Source organism: Neovison vison, chromosome 3 (genome assembly GCF_020171115.1).
Source record: "Neovison vison isolate M4711 chromosome 3, ASM_NN_V1, whole genome shotgun sequence".
Lineage (NCBI taxonomy): Eukaryota > Metazoa > Chordata > Mammalia > Carnivora > Mustelidae > Neogale > Neogale vison.
The window spans coordinates 88,241,652-88,256,441 of NC_058093.1; the positions used below are offsets into that span (position 1 = coordinate 88,241,652).

General features: G+C 35.3%; 1 protein-coding gene across 6 annotated transcripts in view; it reads right to left on the minus strand.

The window, feature by feature from the left end:
• The window catches only part of KYNU (kynureninase), a 217,425-nt gene that overhangs the window by 32,660 nt on the left and 169,975 nt on the right, over positions 1-14,790 (minus strand). For all 6 annotated transcript variants that reach the window (XM_044242548.1, XM_044242551.1, XM_044242549.1 and 3 more), the window contains 2 exons: positions 8,966-9,064; positions 7,908-7,981 (listed from right to left, as the gene is read on the minus strand). In XM_044242548.1, the coding sequence (XP_044098483.1) occupies positions 7,908-7,981; positions 8,966-9,064 (173 nt within the window). The remainder of the gene's footprint in view (positions 1-7,907; positions 7,982-8,965; positions 9,065-14,790) is intronic.

Consider the following 14,790-nt stretch of genomic DNA (forward strand, 5'->3'; position numbering starts at 1 on the left):
AAAAAATAGGCCATTTTCTGCCTAAGTTTCCATGGCTTGTACCAAACTTCTACCAAATCTTCTGAGATCTTGACCAAAGCTGATTAAAGCAGAGATAAGAGCAAGGCATACTCTCTATACATGGACAGATCATGACAAAGAGAGAGACCTCAACTCTAGAGAAAATTATCATTTCTTCCCAATCAAATCTTCTCCTTTGGCATTGAGAAAACACAAGTAAACAAAGAAAAAAAGAAAACCCATCACATGAGCTCAGATCTTTGTTTGGAACAATATATGACAAGAGTTCTTGTCATCGGTGAAGTTACCGACAGTCTTGGAAGTACCTGGACCCATTGGGTCTGTGTGTAACGACCAAGTTCCCGGTACTGCCCCGCACAGCGGGTTATCACGGTAGCATGGCTCTTTTGGCACATCTTCAAGAGCAAGAGAGCTACATGTATATTTCTCAATTAAGAACAGATAAAAGTTTAGCAATAGTTCTTCATAGTTAATATTAAACAACAACAAAACCCCCTGCAGATTTCAAAGGTCACTTCAGGGGCAAAACTTGCAGTTATTAAAATAAGAGCTGAAGCTCTTTGACAAGTTTTAGTTTTGGTGTCTGAAAGGTTCATGGACCTCATATATCTTCAGAGACACTAGACTGCAATTTTAGAAGAGAAAATAAATTTTGAGATTTCAAAAGACTCCAATTTCCCCAAATTAATGATTATGTCATCATTATCTGAGAAGAATGATTTGCAAGGAACAATGGCTTTAATGTATCTTTTTATACTGATAATTACTATTTTGGCTTTCCTTTAGAGCCAGGATTACTTTATCTCCTGAGCTAAAAAAGAAAATGAGATTATTTACTGAACTTATTTCTAATCATGATCACACCTCACAGTATAAATGTTATTTTTATGATCACAGCTTAAATTCACAACACAGAAAAAACACCTAGGTAATTTTGCATAGTACAAATTGTCAAGCCCAGAAGATGAGGGATCATTTTAGAGTTACTAATCTAAAATGGTTTCTGAATGAAGATACGTGTAGGTTGTATGTCATGATTCCACAGATGAGTTTTCTTCAACCAATGTATGATCTCTTGGACCCCTCACAGTTAAGATTTGGGAACTAGGACTTAGTATAACTTAATCCATGAGCATGTCTTTGAAATTAGGTATGAGCATGAAACAAACTCGATTTCACCACTGTTTATAATTTCTAAAATACTGTAGAGTGGGGATATAGAGCATTTTTATGATAATAAGCAAACTTTTAAATGTTACACCAATAACTCAGATTCCATAAAAATTCTAGTAAAAAGTATAAGGAGGAAATGATCACCTGATATATCCCTTTAAGAAATGTCATTTAAGTAATTGTTCTTTATATTTTCTTAAATATGAAACTAACCAAGTGAAGTCTTTCTCATAGGCAACAATTTCAGCTTTCAAAGTAATAGGAGTAAATTTATTCGCTTAGTTAACACAGCATTCCATTTAGCAGAGGATTTGTAACTAAATTTCCCCCCACCCTACTCAAGCTTTTCCAAAGCACTTGAGTTAGACATTAATCCCTCCACTGCTCCTATGGCAATGTCTGATAAGTCTCCTAGCAATTTCTTTTTTAAAGATTTTAATTTATTTGACAGAGAGATAGGGAGAGCAGGAACACAGGCAGAGGGAGAGGGAGAGGAAGAAGCAGGCCTCCCCCCAAGCAGGGAGCCCGATGGGGGGCTTGATCTCACATGCCCTGAGCCGCAGGCAGATGCCTGACTGAGCCACCCAGGTGCCCCTCACCTAGCAATTAAGAAGCTGCCTATGGCACATATTCTAACCTTATGTTACCTGTCATTTAAATCATTTATTCAGTTACTAAAATAATCTCTCCAAGTGGATTATAAATTAAAATCATAGCAATATCTTATATTTACTTCTACCTGTGAAAGCTGCTTGCACAAAAATATGTGTTGGTTACATCTGTTCATGTCTTCTTAATCGACTCAGGATCATTCTCTTTACATGACAAAAAAAATAGTACCTTAGAAAGGACACTTGTGGGAGTAAGATAAAACGGAAGTTTTACCATGTTTAATTCCTGCGATTAGAGAGACACATGGGTATACTGGAACTCTTCATTATTTGATGACCAATGCAAAAAGACCATTTAAAAAAATTCACTTTAAGCCAATAACCATATTTTATAGTAATTAATGGGAAAACTTAAATGTGATTGAGAAGCTCATAAAAAATAAGTTTAAAATTATATAAAAATTAGGGGCCTCTGGGTGGCTCAGTCAGTTGAACAATAGCCTTCGGCTCCAGTTATGATCCTGGGATTGAGCCCTGTGTCTGTCTCCCTGCTCAGCAGAGCCTGCTTCTCCCTCTCCCCCGCTCACGCTCTCACTCTTGCTCATGGTCTCTCTTTTAAATAAATAAATAAATACTTTAAAAAAATTGCATAAAAACTAACTTGTAATTTGATAAACTCAAAATATAATGTGCTAATTGTTAGAAAGAAAAAATAATAAAGTGTTCATTTTTGGTGTATTTTTTAAAAATATTGAGATAGAAAAATACAAACTTTCATATTACATTCAACTTTTTTGACATGACCACAGAAAAGATCATTTCTATAAAAATTTTTGAAGCATTCATCATTTCCTTTTAATCCCTGATATTCAAGTCATTTACTTTTGAAGTACCGTGTCTAATTTCCTCTACTTCATCTGTTACTGGTTCTAACTTTGACAGAGTCTCACTGTCCCTAGTTTTTTGATTCAGCAGTTCTTTAGTATCACTTGCACCAGGAAATTTTGAATCTCTTGAAACGTTTTACTTTACAATCCATTTTCATTATGTTTTCATTGTGTTGCCTGATATTTATAACATTCTATAATCAGAAAAAGACCAAAACTTTTTACAATAATTCATAGATATAGATGAAGGGAAAATTTCCTATTATGACAATCTTTGCTTTCCTACATTACTGTGTATCTTTGGGAACTGGTTTAATGCTTTGATAATCAGAAAATCTTGTAATCTGAAGTCAGATTAAAGTAAGAGCTAAAAAGCAAGCAAGTGGCAAAGCTGTGTCTTCTACAAATGCCTACTGTTGAAATCGTGTATGGATGAGGTATTTCTCAGCTTGGGGGCCAAGGGTTGAGGCATTGAGAGAATCAGTGAAAAAGTGAAAGGGTAAACTTTGTAAAATATAGAAGAGTCATTACATAAATTGGAGCAGAAGCAGAAGAAAACAGCACAATGGAGGCTTAGGGCTGTGGGTGGGAAGCATCAATGACAAAGGAGATGTCCAAAGATATCTAATATGGCTGAGAATTCAAAAAGTCGTGGCTAAGAAGTGATCCATGTTAGTACTAAAAACTGAATGTAAGAAACAGGCTAAATGGGTAGAACAGATACCCTGGGAGGTGGAGATCAAATCTGAACTAGAGATTCTGCCAAAACGCTGAGAAATCTATAGATATTGGCCTATCACATTTTAAAGGATCTGGAGACATGAATTTACATACTTTACTGGTGTCACCTACACTTTCTTATTCTCTAGCCTTTAACAAGGAGACCTTAGGCAGGTACTAGACAAGGTTGTGATAAGTAGTTAATTCCGAAAGGATCACTAAGAAACCAAAACAAGGTTTAAATTATAGGTTAAGTTTTGGATGATGGCATTCTTCAACACTGCCTGGAAAAGTATGTAGAATCAATGTATCAAGTCAGCATTCCCCAGAACAAATGTGCATTAGATGATCTCCCCTCGTAACTTTAATCATCCAGTTGGGCCAACCATGGCATATTTCTTCATGCCTCTTTTTATCCTTTCTTAGACGTTCCTGAATATTGTTTGGCATGTCTTCTTCTTCTTCTTTTTTTTTTTTTTAAGTTGCCAAATAAAAATAGTAATAACTTACATCTCTGACTTCTAAAATTTGCCTTAACTATGCACTGAGGTTGTCCAGCCTCTTTGGCTAGTTCTTTTCAGGATTCAAATGACTTTTTAAAATAAAGGAGATGACTCAAGCCCTCAATAAAGCCTTAAAAATGACATCTCTATTTATAGGCCTCAATCAAACACCTCTAGCTGATTATGGAAATGTACTGGCATGATTTAAACTTCTAGCATTTTCATCAAAATTATCAGTATGCTCCATTCTTGGTCACTCAAAAAGTGCGCGCGCGCGCACACACACACACACACACACACACACACAATCCCAGGGGAAATGGACATTTCAAGGAATCTAATACAATGGAGTATTTGAAGGTTTGTTATGCCAGCACGGAAAGTGAAGAACAGCCATTGTCTAGTACGCATGGTTTGAATGGATGGGGAAAATATAAGTGACAGAGGAATCTTAATAGCGCATATGATCCACTCCTGCTCTTATTCTAGTCTCTCAAAAGAAAAAAAATGTGTTATATGTGGTGGGAGGGTGTTGAACTGCAGTCTATGGACTCTTACAGAACAATCACTTTATGAGATTCAGATATTTTTGAATCCCATAAAATTAAAAAGTATTGATCTGAAGTATACCAGGAAAGTCAACATTTATGAAGTAAAAAAGGAAATCAAAGAATTTAAGTCCTTTTTATTAGTGACACATTTCTGATCCTCAAATACCTACAATTAAAAATATTTCCCTTTATATCTCAGAATGATTATTATTAATTTTATAGACTGAGTTGCAGTCAGCCTTGAACGAAAAAAAAAAAAAAGTAGCATTTACTCACAACCAGTTCTAATTTAGAGTAATTCTTAGCTACAGACAACGTTTAGAATATGACACTGGAATGAGAAAAGGTACTGATAAACTAGGACAAGGTCAAATGCTAGTTAAGAAAAACAGTTTGAGTTATGATGCTTAATGCAGCGGATCGACTATGGACTGTACTCTCTTTCTCTTTATTGGCAAAAGGTTCTTGGAAAAAGTCTTGGGTCATCTGTTTGAACAATGGCCAAAATGCCTATTTAAACAAAAAAAAAAAAAAGAAAGAAAGAAGAAGAAGTAGTGAAATTCTTGGTACAGATGTAATTTAGCAGTTGCTAATGGAAACATATAAGAAATATTTCAAAGTTATACACTGAATACTAAACTTTAGAATGCAGGGCTACATGTCCTGGGATCCACTCTCTACACCGGGTGGGTCAGTCGCTTCCATAATGCCCTTCTTCACCACGCTTTATGAACATATTTGCATTCTGTTTAAGCACAAACTTAGCCTGCCCCCAATCTTAACTTTGACCTTCATCCTGGTTTCATTTCTTTATTGAAGGCTTCGACTACACAATATTGCACTATGAATATGTAGTCAAATAACATAAAAAAACTAATTTAAATATATAAAATTAAAACTTCTTGAGAAAGAATAAACGGCGGGATAATGAAATGTCAATTGTGTACTATTTATTTGCAATAACACGCTTAGCCACTAGATGTCACCCTTTAAAAAAGCAATAGCGTTTACTCCACAAAGTTTGTTACATTAATAGCAGTTACTTCCCACTATTGGGTAGAAGTTGGCTCCACTGGAATTAATTACTTGGGCATGATAGAAAAAGAAGCTTTAATAACAAACACACACCACCAGCTGGGGTTTTCTGTAGAGAGGGCTTCATGAGTCGAGCCTGATTTGAGTCTTGTCAGTCTCCAAAGCCAGAGAGTTAAAATGCGACAACAGATAATAACATGTAATTCTCAAGCCGCTGCCTTCGGCTCAGGTCATGATCTCAGGGTCCTGGGATCGAGTCCCGCATCGGGCTCTCTGCTCAGCGGGGAGCCTGCTTCCTCCTCTCTCTCTCTGCCTGCCTCTCTGCCTACTTGTGATCTCTCTCTGTCAAATAAATAAATAAAATCTTAAAAAAAAAAATTAAAAGCAAGGCTCTCGTACAAAGAGCTCATTCAACTTATTAATGAATGAGGAACCAAGAAGATGGTAAGCCCTGTACAAGAGAGAATTTCTGGAATGGAGACTTACATAATCAGTTTCTCAAAGGTCTGCTGAAATGAACTTGGTTATGGATGTAAAACTGTTTAATGTCTTCAAAGTCACAAACCATAACCTCTGAGATTGTGTTTTCTACTTAAGAGAAATGATCTCTACTATGTCCACTAGTCCAAGGTCTACTAGTTAACATCCAGTGAAGCAACAAACGATTTAACTTCCATGAAGGACTACAGATAATGCTTAAACCACTGTGCTTAGTACTGTACAAGTGCACTATCCTATTTTAATCTCAGAATCATTGCCTATGAGGTAGATGTTGGTATGACCTCTATATAAAGGCTACAACACGGAGAGATCAAGGAACATTCTCCAGGTTATAGACCAGCGAGTGATCAAGGAGTAATATGAAGCTGTTCGTCTATACAGTCTTACTCCTGGGACCAAAAATTTAACACATACAGTGTTCTAGAAGATGTCAGGATTCTGCCCACGACAACCCCTCCCCCTCTCCTGTTCCTCATCCATGAAGGGTAAATAGTGATAAAAGAACTCTCAAATGCAACAGACATTATCTCTAAGATCAGAATTTAACTGCTGACCCCTACATTTTCGAGAATTTGTGTAGATTATGTACATATCCCCCAACAACTCCACCAGCTTGTCTTTGGGTTGATGTAATACGTCCGATCCTTTATTACAATTTAAACAAGTGGAGAGTAGGAAATGCGAGTAGTGAGGCTTCACCCAGGGGAAGAAATATCCTATATACTGTCTACATGGCAAACAATTGTGCTAGGTAAAACACCAGCAGCGGGGTTTGCTAAAAATGAGAAAGAGACCTTTTAAAATAGGCATGGCACTCCTATAACATAGTAATGCTTTATGTTCTTTTCAGAGAATTTGGGACATGGGGAGAAATGTAATGTACTGACAGTGTATTTGTGGAAGATGTCTTCCTGCCAAAATACCTGTCTAAAGAAAATGCTCTATTTAATTTTAAAACTTTAAAATCTTGAAGAAATTTTCAACATGATTAAATGATCCGTAGCAAATCATCTTAAATTTCTTGGATTTATATGTGTAAAACCTCAGAAATGTGAGGTGCTCAAATTTTTATTACTAATTCAGCTTCAATTCTTGTCAAGATTACTCCACTCAGCCAGTGGCTGAGAAGACTCAGGGAACTAATCAAACATTATTATATTACCTATTATGAGTCTAGACAGTCTTCATCACACACACTCTGACACAACAACTATGAAAGGAGCTTTTTGCAGAATATTTTATCTGTATCTCCACACCAGATAAAAACAAACGTTCAAGTTCCCCAGTCAAATAAAAGTGTATGTATGTGTTAATAGATCACATTTGCATTTATACTTGCTCTAAAAAATGAAAAAGTTATATAAAGTAGAAAAGTATTGCTTTTTATGCAGTCAGTCTGTGTTGTTCGATGTTCAGCTTCTTCAGTTTTCATGGATTATAAAATCTTTTAGGACAGAAGATAATCCTTACAAGACTATCGTATAATGTTTCTAGCTTTAAAGGTAGATGTAATTTTAATAATAACATACCACATTTAAGGCTCGATTAGGCATAGCTCTGGTTGCCTTTGATTTATTCATCAATGTGAGGAATCTGAAATTTTCTGAAGTCTAATTTTTGAACAAAAATAAGTCGTCTCTTTGCATTAAACCATCTGCTCCACATGATTACAGTGACTCATTTTTAGCATTGAAGCTTCCCTTTTTGTGATTAAATTTCTGTTCAACCAACTGAACTCTTTGAAAAGCATTTATTTCTGATAAAGTGCATCATTGTTAATAGAGTAATAATTATAATCAATCCAGATTCTTACTGGATACCACCTTAACGAACTCATATAAATTTAGCATATTATTAACGCAAATTAATTTATTCATCATCGAAGAATGTAAAGATGGTACTCACGCAGGTTTAATTGTATGGGCATGCTTTTCATGGACAAAGGCACCAGCAAGACCTCCTGCTCCTGAGTTTAAATACTGGATTGAAAAGAAATTAAATTGTATGACAAAAATAAATAATGAAATCATTTAATTTTTTTTTGTTATGAAACCAACTTTTGACTAGCTCAAAATGTATGATTATTTGAGCTTTTATAATAAAGCAGAATTTTGCATCACCTTATTCAAAGAAAAAAAAATAAAGATAGCATTATCAATTGAGAATAAATACCTATTACTTACCTGGCCAAATTTTGCCAACTAATAGATACAGTTCCAATGAAGTCTATCCAATTTTAATGTTTATTCATTTCAATTATTTTGTCACAAAAATATTTAAATAATAGAAAAGCATATTTTAAAAACACTAAGTTAAAATAAAATTGGTTTCAGGCGCAGCGGGGGGCTCAGTAGTTAAGCATATCTGCCTTCGGCACAGGTCATGATCCCAAGGTCCTGGGATGGAGCCCCACATCCTGCTTCCTGTTTGGCAGGAAGCCTGCTTCTTCCTCTCCCACTCCCTCTACTTGTGTTCCCTCTTCACTGTCTCTCTCTGTCAAATAAATATATAAAATCTTAAAAAGAAATAAAAAATAAAAAAATAAAATTGGTTTCATTTCCATGATTCCTGTCAGTTGTCTTCAGATGTCAATAACAAGTTGATTCCATAATAATTATCTTTACATAGTAGAAATTTCACAACATTATTAACAAAAAATAAGAACCTAATCAATTTGAATTAAGTTCTAAATGTGGAGTTCCCCCCACCCTATCTCCTGACTTTTATAGCAACCAGGTAATGGAGAGAATAAGTACTCTACAGTAGATGAAAATACCTGATTTTAATTAATTATTGTACTATTGTATCATATGACTTTGTAATGAGCTAAAATCAGAAAAAGCAGTAATGAAAGTAATGGAGGAAGTAACTCAAATAGTTAAAACTGGCCACTGAGCCAGTGTTTCATTTAGATCAATGTCAATGTGTGATAAAAGGATGTAAATATATTACATAATTTGTACCTTGTAGGAGCACCAGCAGGCAAAATCAACTCCCCAGTCATGTAAGTGGAGTTCAACATTTCCAACTGCATGTGCTAGATCAAAGCCAACGAAACACCCCTGGGGAAGGACATAAGAACAAGCTTTAAATCTGCTTAATGATTAGAAATAGTAAGAATAAATATCTCTAAGAAAATGTGACAAACGATTGCACTATAACTATAGTTTATTCTTTGGTGCAGTGGTTCACAATGTCTGAACCACAAAACACTGGGCATTTTCAAGATCCTTTCAGGTTGAGATAGTTTTCATAATACGAAGACATTTTTCACCTTCATCACTGTGTTGACATTTGCACTGATAATGCAAAAGCAGTTATGGGAAAACTGCTGGCAGGTTAGCACAAATCAAGGCATCAAATTACACTAGCAGTCACTGCAGGTCAAGATCCGTTAGTTGCAGGGGGAAATAACAAGACAGTTTCACTTAAAGATCTCCTTGAGAAAGCTGTAAAAATGATTAGTTTGTTTTAGATCTCAATGCCTTAATTCTCGTAGGTTTAAGGTTTAATGTGGGAGTATGCATAAAATATTTGACCACATTCTGAAGTAAGACGGTTGCCTCAAAATAACGTACTTATACAATTATTTGAGTTGCAAGCTGAACTAGCCACTGTTACTTCACAGAGAATGATTTTTTGCATCAAAAAACAACTGAAAGACAAACAACAGTAACTCACACTTGGCTGTTTGACAGACATTCTTCGGAAAATGAATGAAATGAGTCAGTCAATTCAAGGAAAACAACTCAGTCTTTGTTGTCAATGGGAAAAAAAAAGTAGTTTCCAAGAGAAATTAGGTTTTTGAAAATTTGTATCCACTTTCATGAGGATGACCATTTCCCAATATTTAAAGACATTTCTGATGTGTTTAGTAGTAATACATAATTTTTAAAGCAACACATAATGAACTTTGTAAATATTTGGAAAAAATGAGCTAATATTTTTTCAAATAACCAATGTTTGATGTTTCATATCACACATGGATAGACGATCTATTCCAAGTGCAAAACCAAAGAATGGATTTTAATGTAACAAAGTGCAGAAAGCTCAGTAATTTGGTTTCACATTGCCTATCACTGGTCAAATTCTGGTATAGTATCAAACAATATTCACGATAAACTGTGAAGCCAATAGAATACTTCTGCTTTTTCCAACTATCTATCAGCATGAGGACTAATTTTCTTCATGCTTCATGAAGAAAGAAAAAAAAGGAGGAAGAGCTTGAATACAGAAGCAGATAAAGGAAACCAGCTGTCTTCTATTAAGCCAAACAATAGATTTCCCAAATATACAACTTTCTTTTTGTTTTAGAAAATATGGTTTTGTTTCCCTAACAGCATATTATTTAATATGAAATGTTTTTGTAATTGTTGCTCTAAATAAATGAATAAACATATTTACTTACAAATATAGTAAATATATATAAACACAGTATCAAAACCTCTTTGAGGTCCTCAGTGATTTTTAAGTGTGTAGAAAGGAAAGTGTCTAAAAGTGTCTAAAAACTTTGAGAATCATCTCTGCTTTAGTGTATCCTACTTACCTGATGAATAGTAGTTTTCAGTTATCACTAAGCTCACATCATGCTCACATTTAATTAATTCAAGTATATACAAACTATAATAAATTGCCCTAATGGTTCCCATTCTTGTATCCTATTTCCTTTGCCATGTAATTTTTCAGTTCTTCCCACTGTGGACAAGATACAATTCTCTGCCCCTGGGATTAGCCAGGTGACGTATTGTGACCAATGGAATGGTTAGCCCATCTAATACAAGCAGCGATTCCAAGGGACTTGAGTGAATAAATAAGGCTCGATCTCTCCTGCCCTCTGCCATCTCTGTAACAAGCACTGGCGTAGCCAACCTTTTGGCTCAGATGGAAGATGGAAGAAATGGGGATCAAAGTCACCCACACCTGAGCTCAGCGTGAATCATCTGGTCTCCCCACCTCCCTCAGTTGGCTAGAGGTGCATGGCTGAGTTCAGTTAAGAGTGGCAGATCTCTAAGATTAAGTATTGCCTAGATCAGATGACACAAAGATGACCAAATAAGAATGCTGTTGATGACTCTACACTGTGCTCTCCCTATATACTGACTTGAGACCCTAACAGCTTCTTACTGACTCTTAGTTCTTCACTTGTTTACATGATCCAAATGTTTTGTTTATCTGCCTAGTAGAATTCAGTTTTAGAAACTAAGCCTCTGTCTCCATTAAGTTCCCAGAAGGACAACCTGAAGCAATAGCTTGTATTACCCAAATTGTACCAAGGAGTAACTTTTCACTTAAATGGCTTACCATTAAAACCTATAACTTTCTGTGAACCAAAATGGTAAAAGTTTTACTTAGAGAATATAGTGACTTATTCCATATTAAGACAATTTTGTACATAAACATGAATTTTTAAAAAAATCCCTGATCATTAAATGGGGTGATAGTTCACCCTGCCAAAATGTTTTACCTGTGAGCTTTTCTATTTTTAGCTTACTAAGTGCATATACAATTACATTTTCAAAACTTTACATTTCCTCCAAGTTTGAAGAAACACACATATTGATTGAAATTGTTGAAGTAAATAATTGCAGAGGGACCAATTTTAGATTGTTCTAATACCTCTTAAGAATAACTAACCTCAAACTGCTATTACAGGTACTTTCCATGCATAGAGGGATGCAAACTATGACCTGTTTTTAATGAATAAAGTTGTATTTGAATAAAACTATTCTCATTTGTTTAAATATCATCTATGACAACTTTTGAGGAGTTTGTTTCAACAGAGACCATAACGGGTCACAAAATCAAAAATATTTACTATCTTGCTCATTATAGAAAAGATTTGCTGATCCTTAAACTACAGCATTAGTCTCATAAAGAAAACACAGTATACTGAAGAGTCAATTAGAAACCTTACTCTTTATGATGTGGCCAGAGCTAGTTACCTCATAGAAGAAAGAGTTCTTACCAGTACAAGAATCTGATTTTGTGAGAGGTTTTTTTCGGGGGGTGGGAAATGAATTCATACTTTGTTTCTCACAGAAAAAAATGAGCAATACAGGTCATAAAAATAACACAGATGCTCTGTGCTAACCTAAGTTTTGAGAGTGACAGAAAAGAATCTATCAAGACTTAGAGATCAAGATCTGGGTTTGCAAACTAATGCTTGGGTTCAATGAACACACACAGAGATTTGTTTCTATTTTAACATTCATTTTAATATTGAAATTCAACTTAGAAAAAAACAGATTTCCAAATTTAAAATCTTTTTTCTTGCCATCATTACTAATAAAGGCAATGATGTTTGTTTTTTCCATTTTTTTCCATTTTTATCTGTTTTTAAAACTCAACTTAGAAAACTTAAGGAATAGGAAAGGAAGCATTTTTATTTTGTTATCCATTACTTGTAAAGAATGGCTCAATGAAGAAGCCGTTTAACTTCAACCTACCATATCTCATTATTACAAATCCTGTAGTTACATCAGCGGTACCCCATTTAAAAAAAAATCACTGGAACCTCTTACTGTATGTTTTAATGTATGTTCAATTCTTTCCCCATGGATGGCAGAAACATAAATTATTAAAATGTAACTGTTTTGAGGAAAGGACCAGAAGATAACAAACTTGAATGAGATCACCATGACGTGATTTTACGAAAGTTTCACTAGATGGCAGCATCTTAAAAATAAAGGAAACACAAACACTTCTCCAAAACCTCTCTACAGCCATTCAGTTGTTAATTTCATTATTTTATCTCTTTAAGGGTAGGTAGAAAAACAATATGAATAGGCGCAAACAGAAACTCCACATCTGAGTGCCTACTTTATGCAATTTTTAAAATAAAAATCAAATATTTTTCAATAAACTTGTATTAAAATCATCCACAAGAGCTCACAATCATACTGACACAACCACGGACAAGCACAGCAGTGGTCCGCCACAAGGTTGCCTCACTTTGTAGTCAATCTCCAGACCAGTGCGGTAATCTAACCATTATGAATACTCCCAGCCTGCCTCCTTCCAATGAATTTGCTAAATCACACTTTTGAGTAAGACTCCTTATGTCCCTTCAAAGAACCCCATTAGCTTCAGAATGTAGCTCACTTTCCTTAGTACCTGGTCCTTTCCAGTTTTTTGTCTCAGGTGCCCCTTACCTACCTCCATTTGCAAAAACCTTTCTCTGTCTGAAGGTATTCTTTCCCTCCTCGCTTTGCATGGGTATCTCAGGTTTTGATTATAAGATAACTTCTAGGGGCACTTGGGTGGCTCAATCCTTAAGCCTCTGCCTGCAGCTCAGGTCATGATCCCAGGTTCCTGTCCTGGGATTGAGCCACATCTGCTCCCTGCTGGGTGGGAAGCCTGCTTCTCCCTCTCCTACCATACCCCCCCCCTCCGCTTGTGTTCCCTCTCTCACTGTCTCTCTCTCTCTGTCAAATAAATAAAATCTTTTAAAAAATAAAAATAAGAAATTTTAAAAAAGATAACTTCTATGAAAGATTCCTTTGTCAAACTCTTCCTTCCATCTTATCAATAGCTGTTTGCATAGACCTCTTGTAGCAATTTTCCAATCTTATTGTCCTCTACTTTCACATGATATTGACTTAAATAATTGCTGAATATAAATAAGTAAATGAATAAAAAAAGGTCATACAATTGTTAATAAATATTCTCTAAACTGATGATTAATTTTAAAGATTATTATTTGAAGCCCTTTCTTCCTGTTGCAATTTTATGGTATAAGCAATTTATTCAGACTTGGCATCTTTTAAAATGAAGTTTCCTGGACAGTTAACAGTAGTCAAAAATATGTTCAAAATCCTTCTCGATAAAACATGGAATATCATGCGTTTTTTCCCTTGCCATCTTCTCTAGCATAATACTAACATTTTTCTAACCAGTGGAATAATACACACAGCCTGTGCATATTATTCTTCTATATTAATAGATTTTTATTAAATCTCAGGATTTCCATGTGAAGGGGTAGCTTACTGTCTCTCAATTTTGATTCATTATTTATTAAAATGAAACATGGAATAATACACATTAATTTTTTACTCATAACTATTCATTCAAACTGACTTTAGACTGACATTATTAGTTGATTCTTCACCAAAAAAAAAAAATCCTATAAATTATGAAGACCATCAATAAGTAGAAGATTTGGTGTGCAAAGGTTAATTATATAAGGTAAGTATTTGTGGGTGAATACAGAGCTGACAGTCAGCAGCTATCATTGGTGTGCTCATATAATTGCTAGGTAATAAAATACTAAAGGTGAGCAGAGAACATTTGTCCTGAGCCACTTGAGTAATCACCCATGGTTGTAGGTCCCATGAGCCCTGGGAGATGCCTGCAGATGCTTGCCAGCTAGCCTGTGGCCATTCATACATACCAGCCTCTGCATGTTCCCTATAGAGTGCATGTCCAAACACCAGTGGACGCCCTTGGCAGTGGCACTGGCATCATGATGGGTAAACTGCAGATGCCTTTAAGTTCCTTTGAGGCTAGTAATGTATACTAGTAATGAGAATGTGACCTTCCCATGGCAGCTTTCACACCGTATCAGTCAGTCTTTAAATATTGTGAGTATATAAAAGTCGTAGGAAACAAAGAACTACAGTGCTATATCTGGACAATGTTACCTTAAAATGAAAAACTGATGGGAAACTTTGAGGCAAGTGAACAAAGAAAAAGTTACAGGAGTGTGTGTGTGAGTGAGTGAGTGAATGTGTATGTGTGTTTGTGTGTGTTGGTCAACACTATAGAGATGGTAGGAACAAAGAGTGGATTA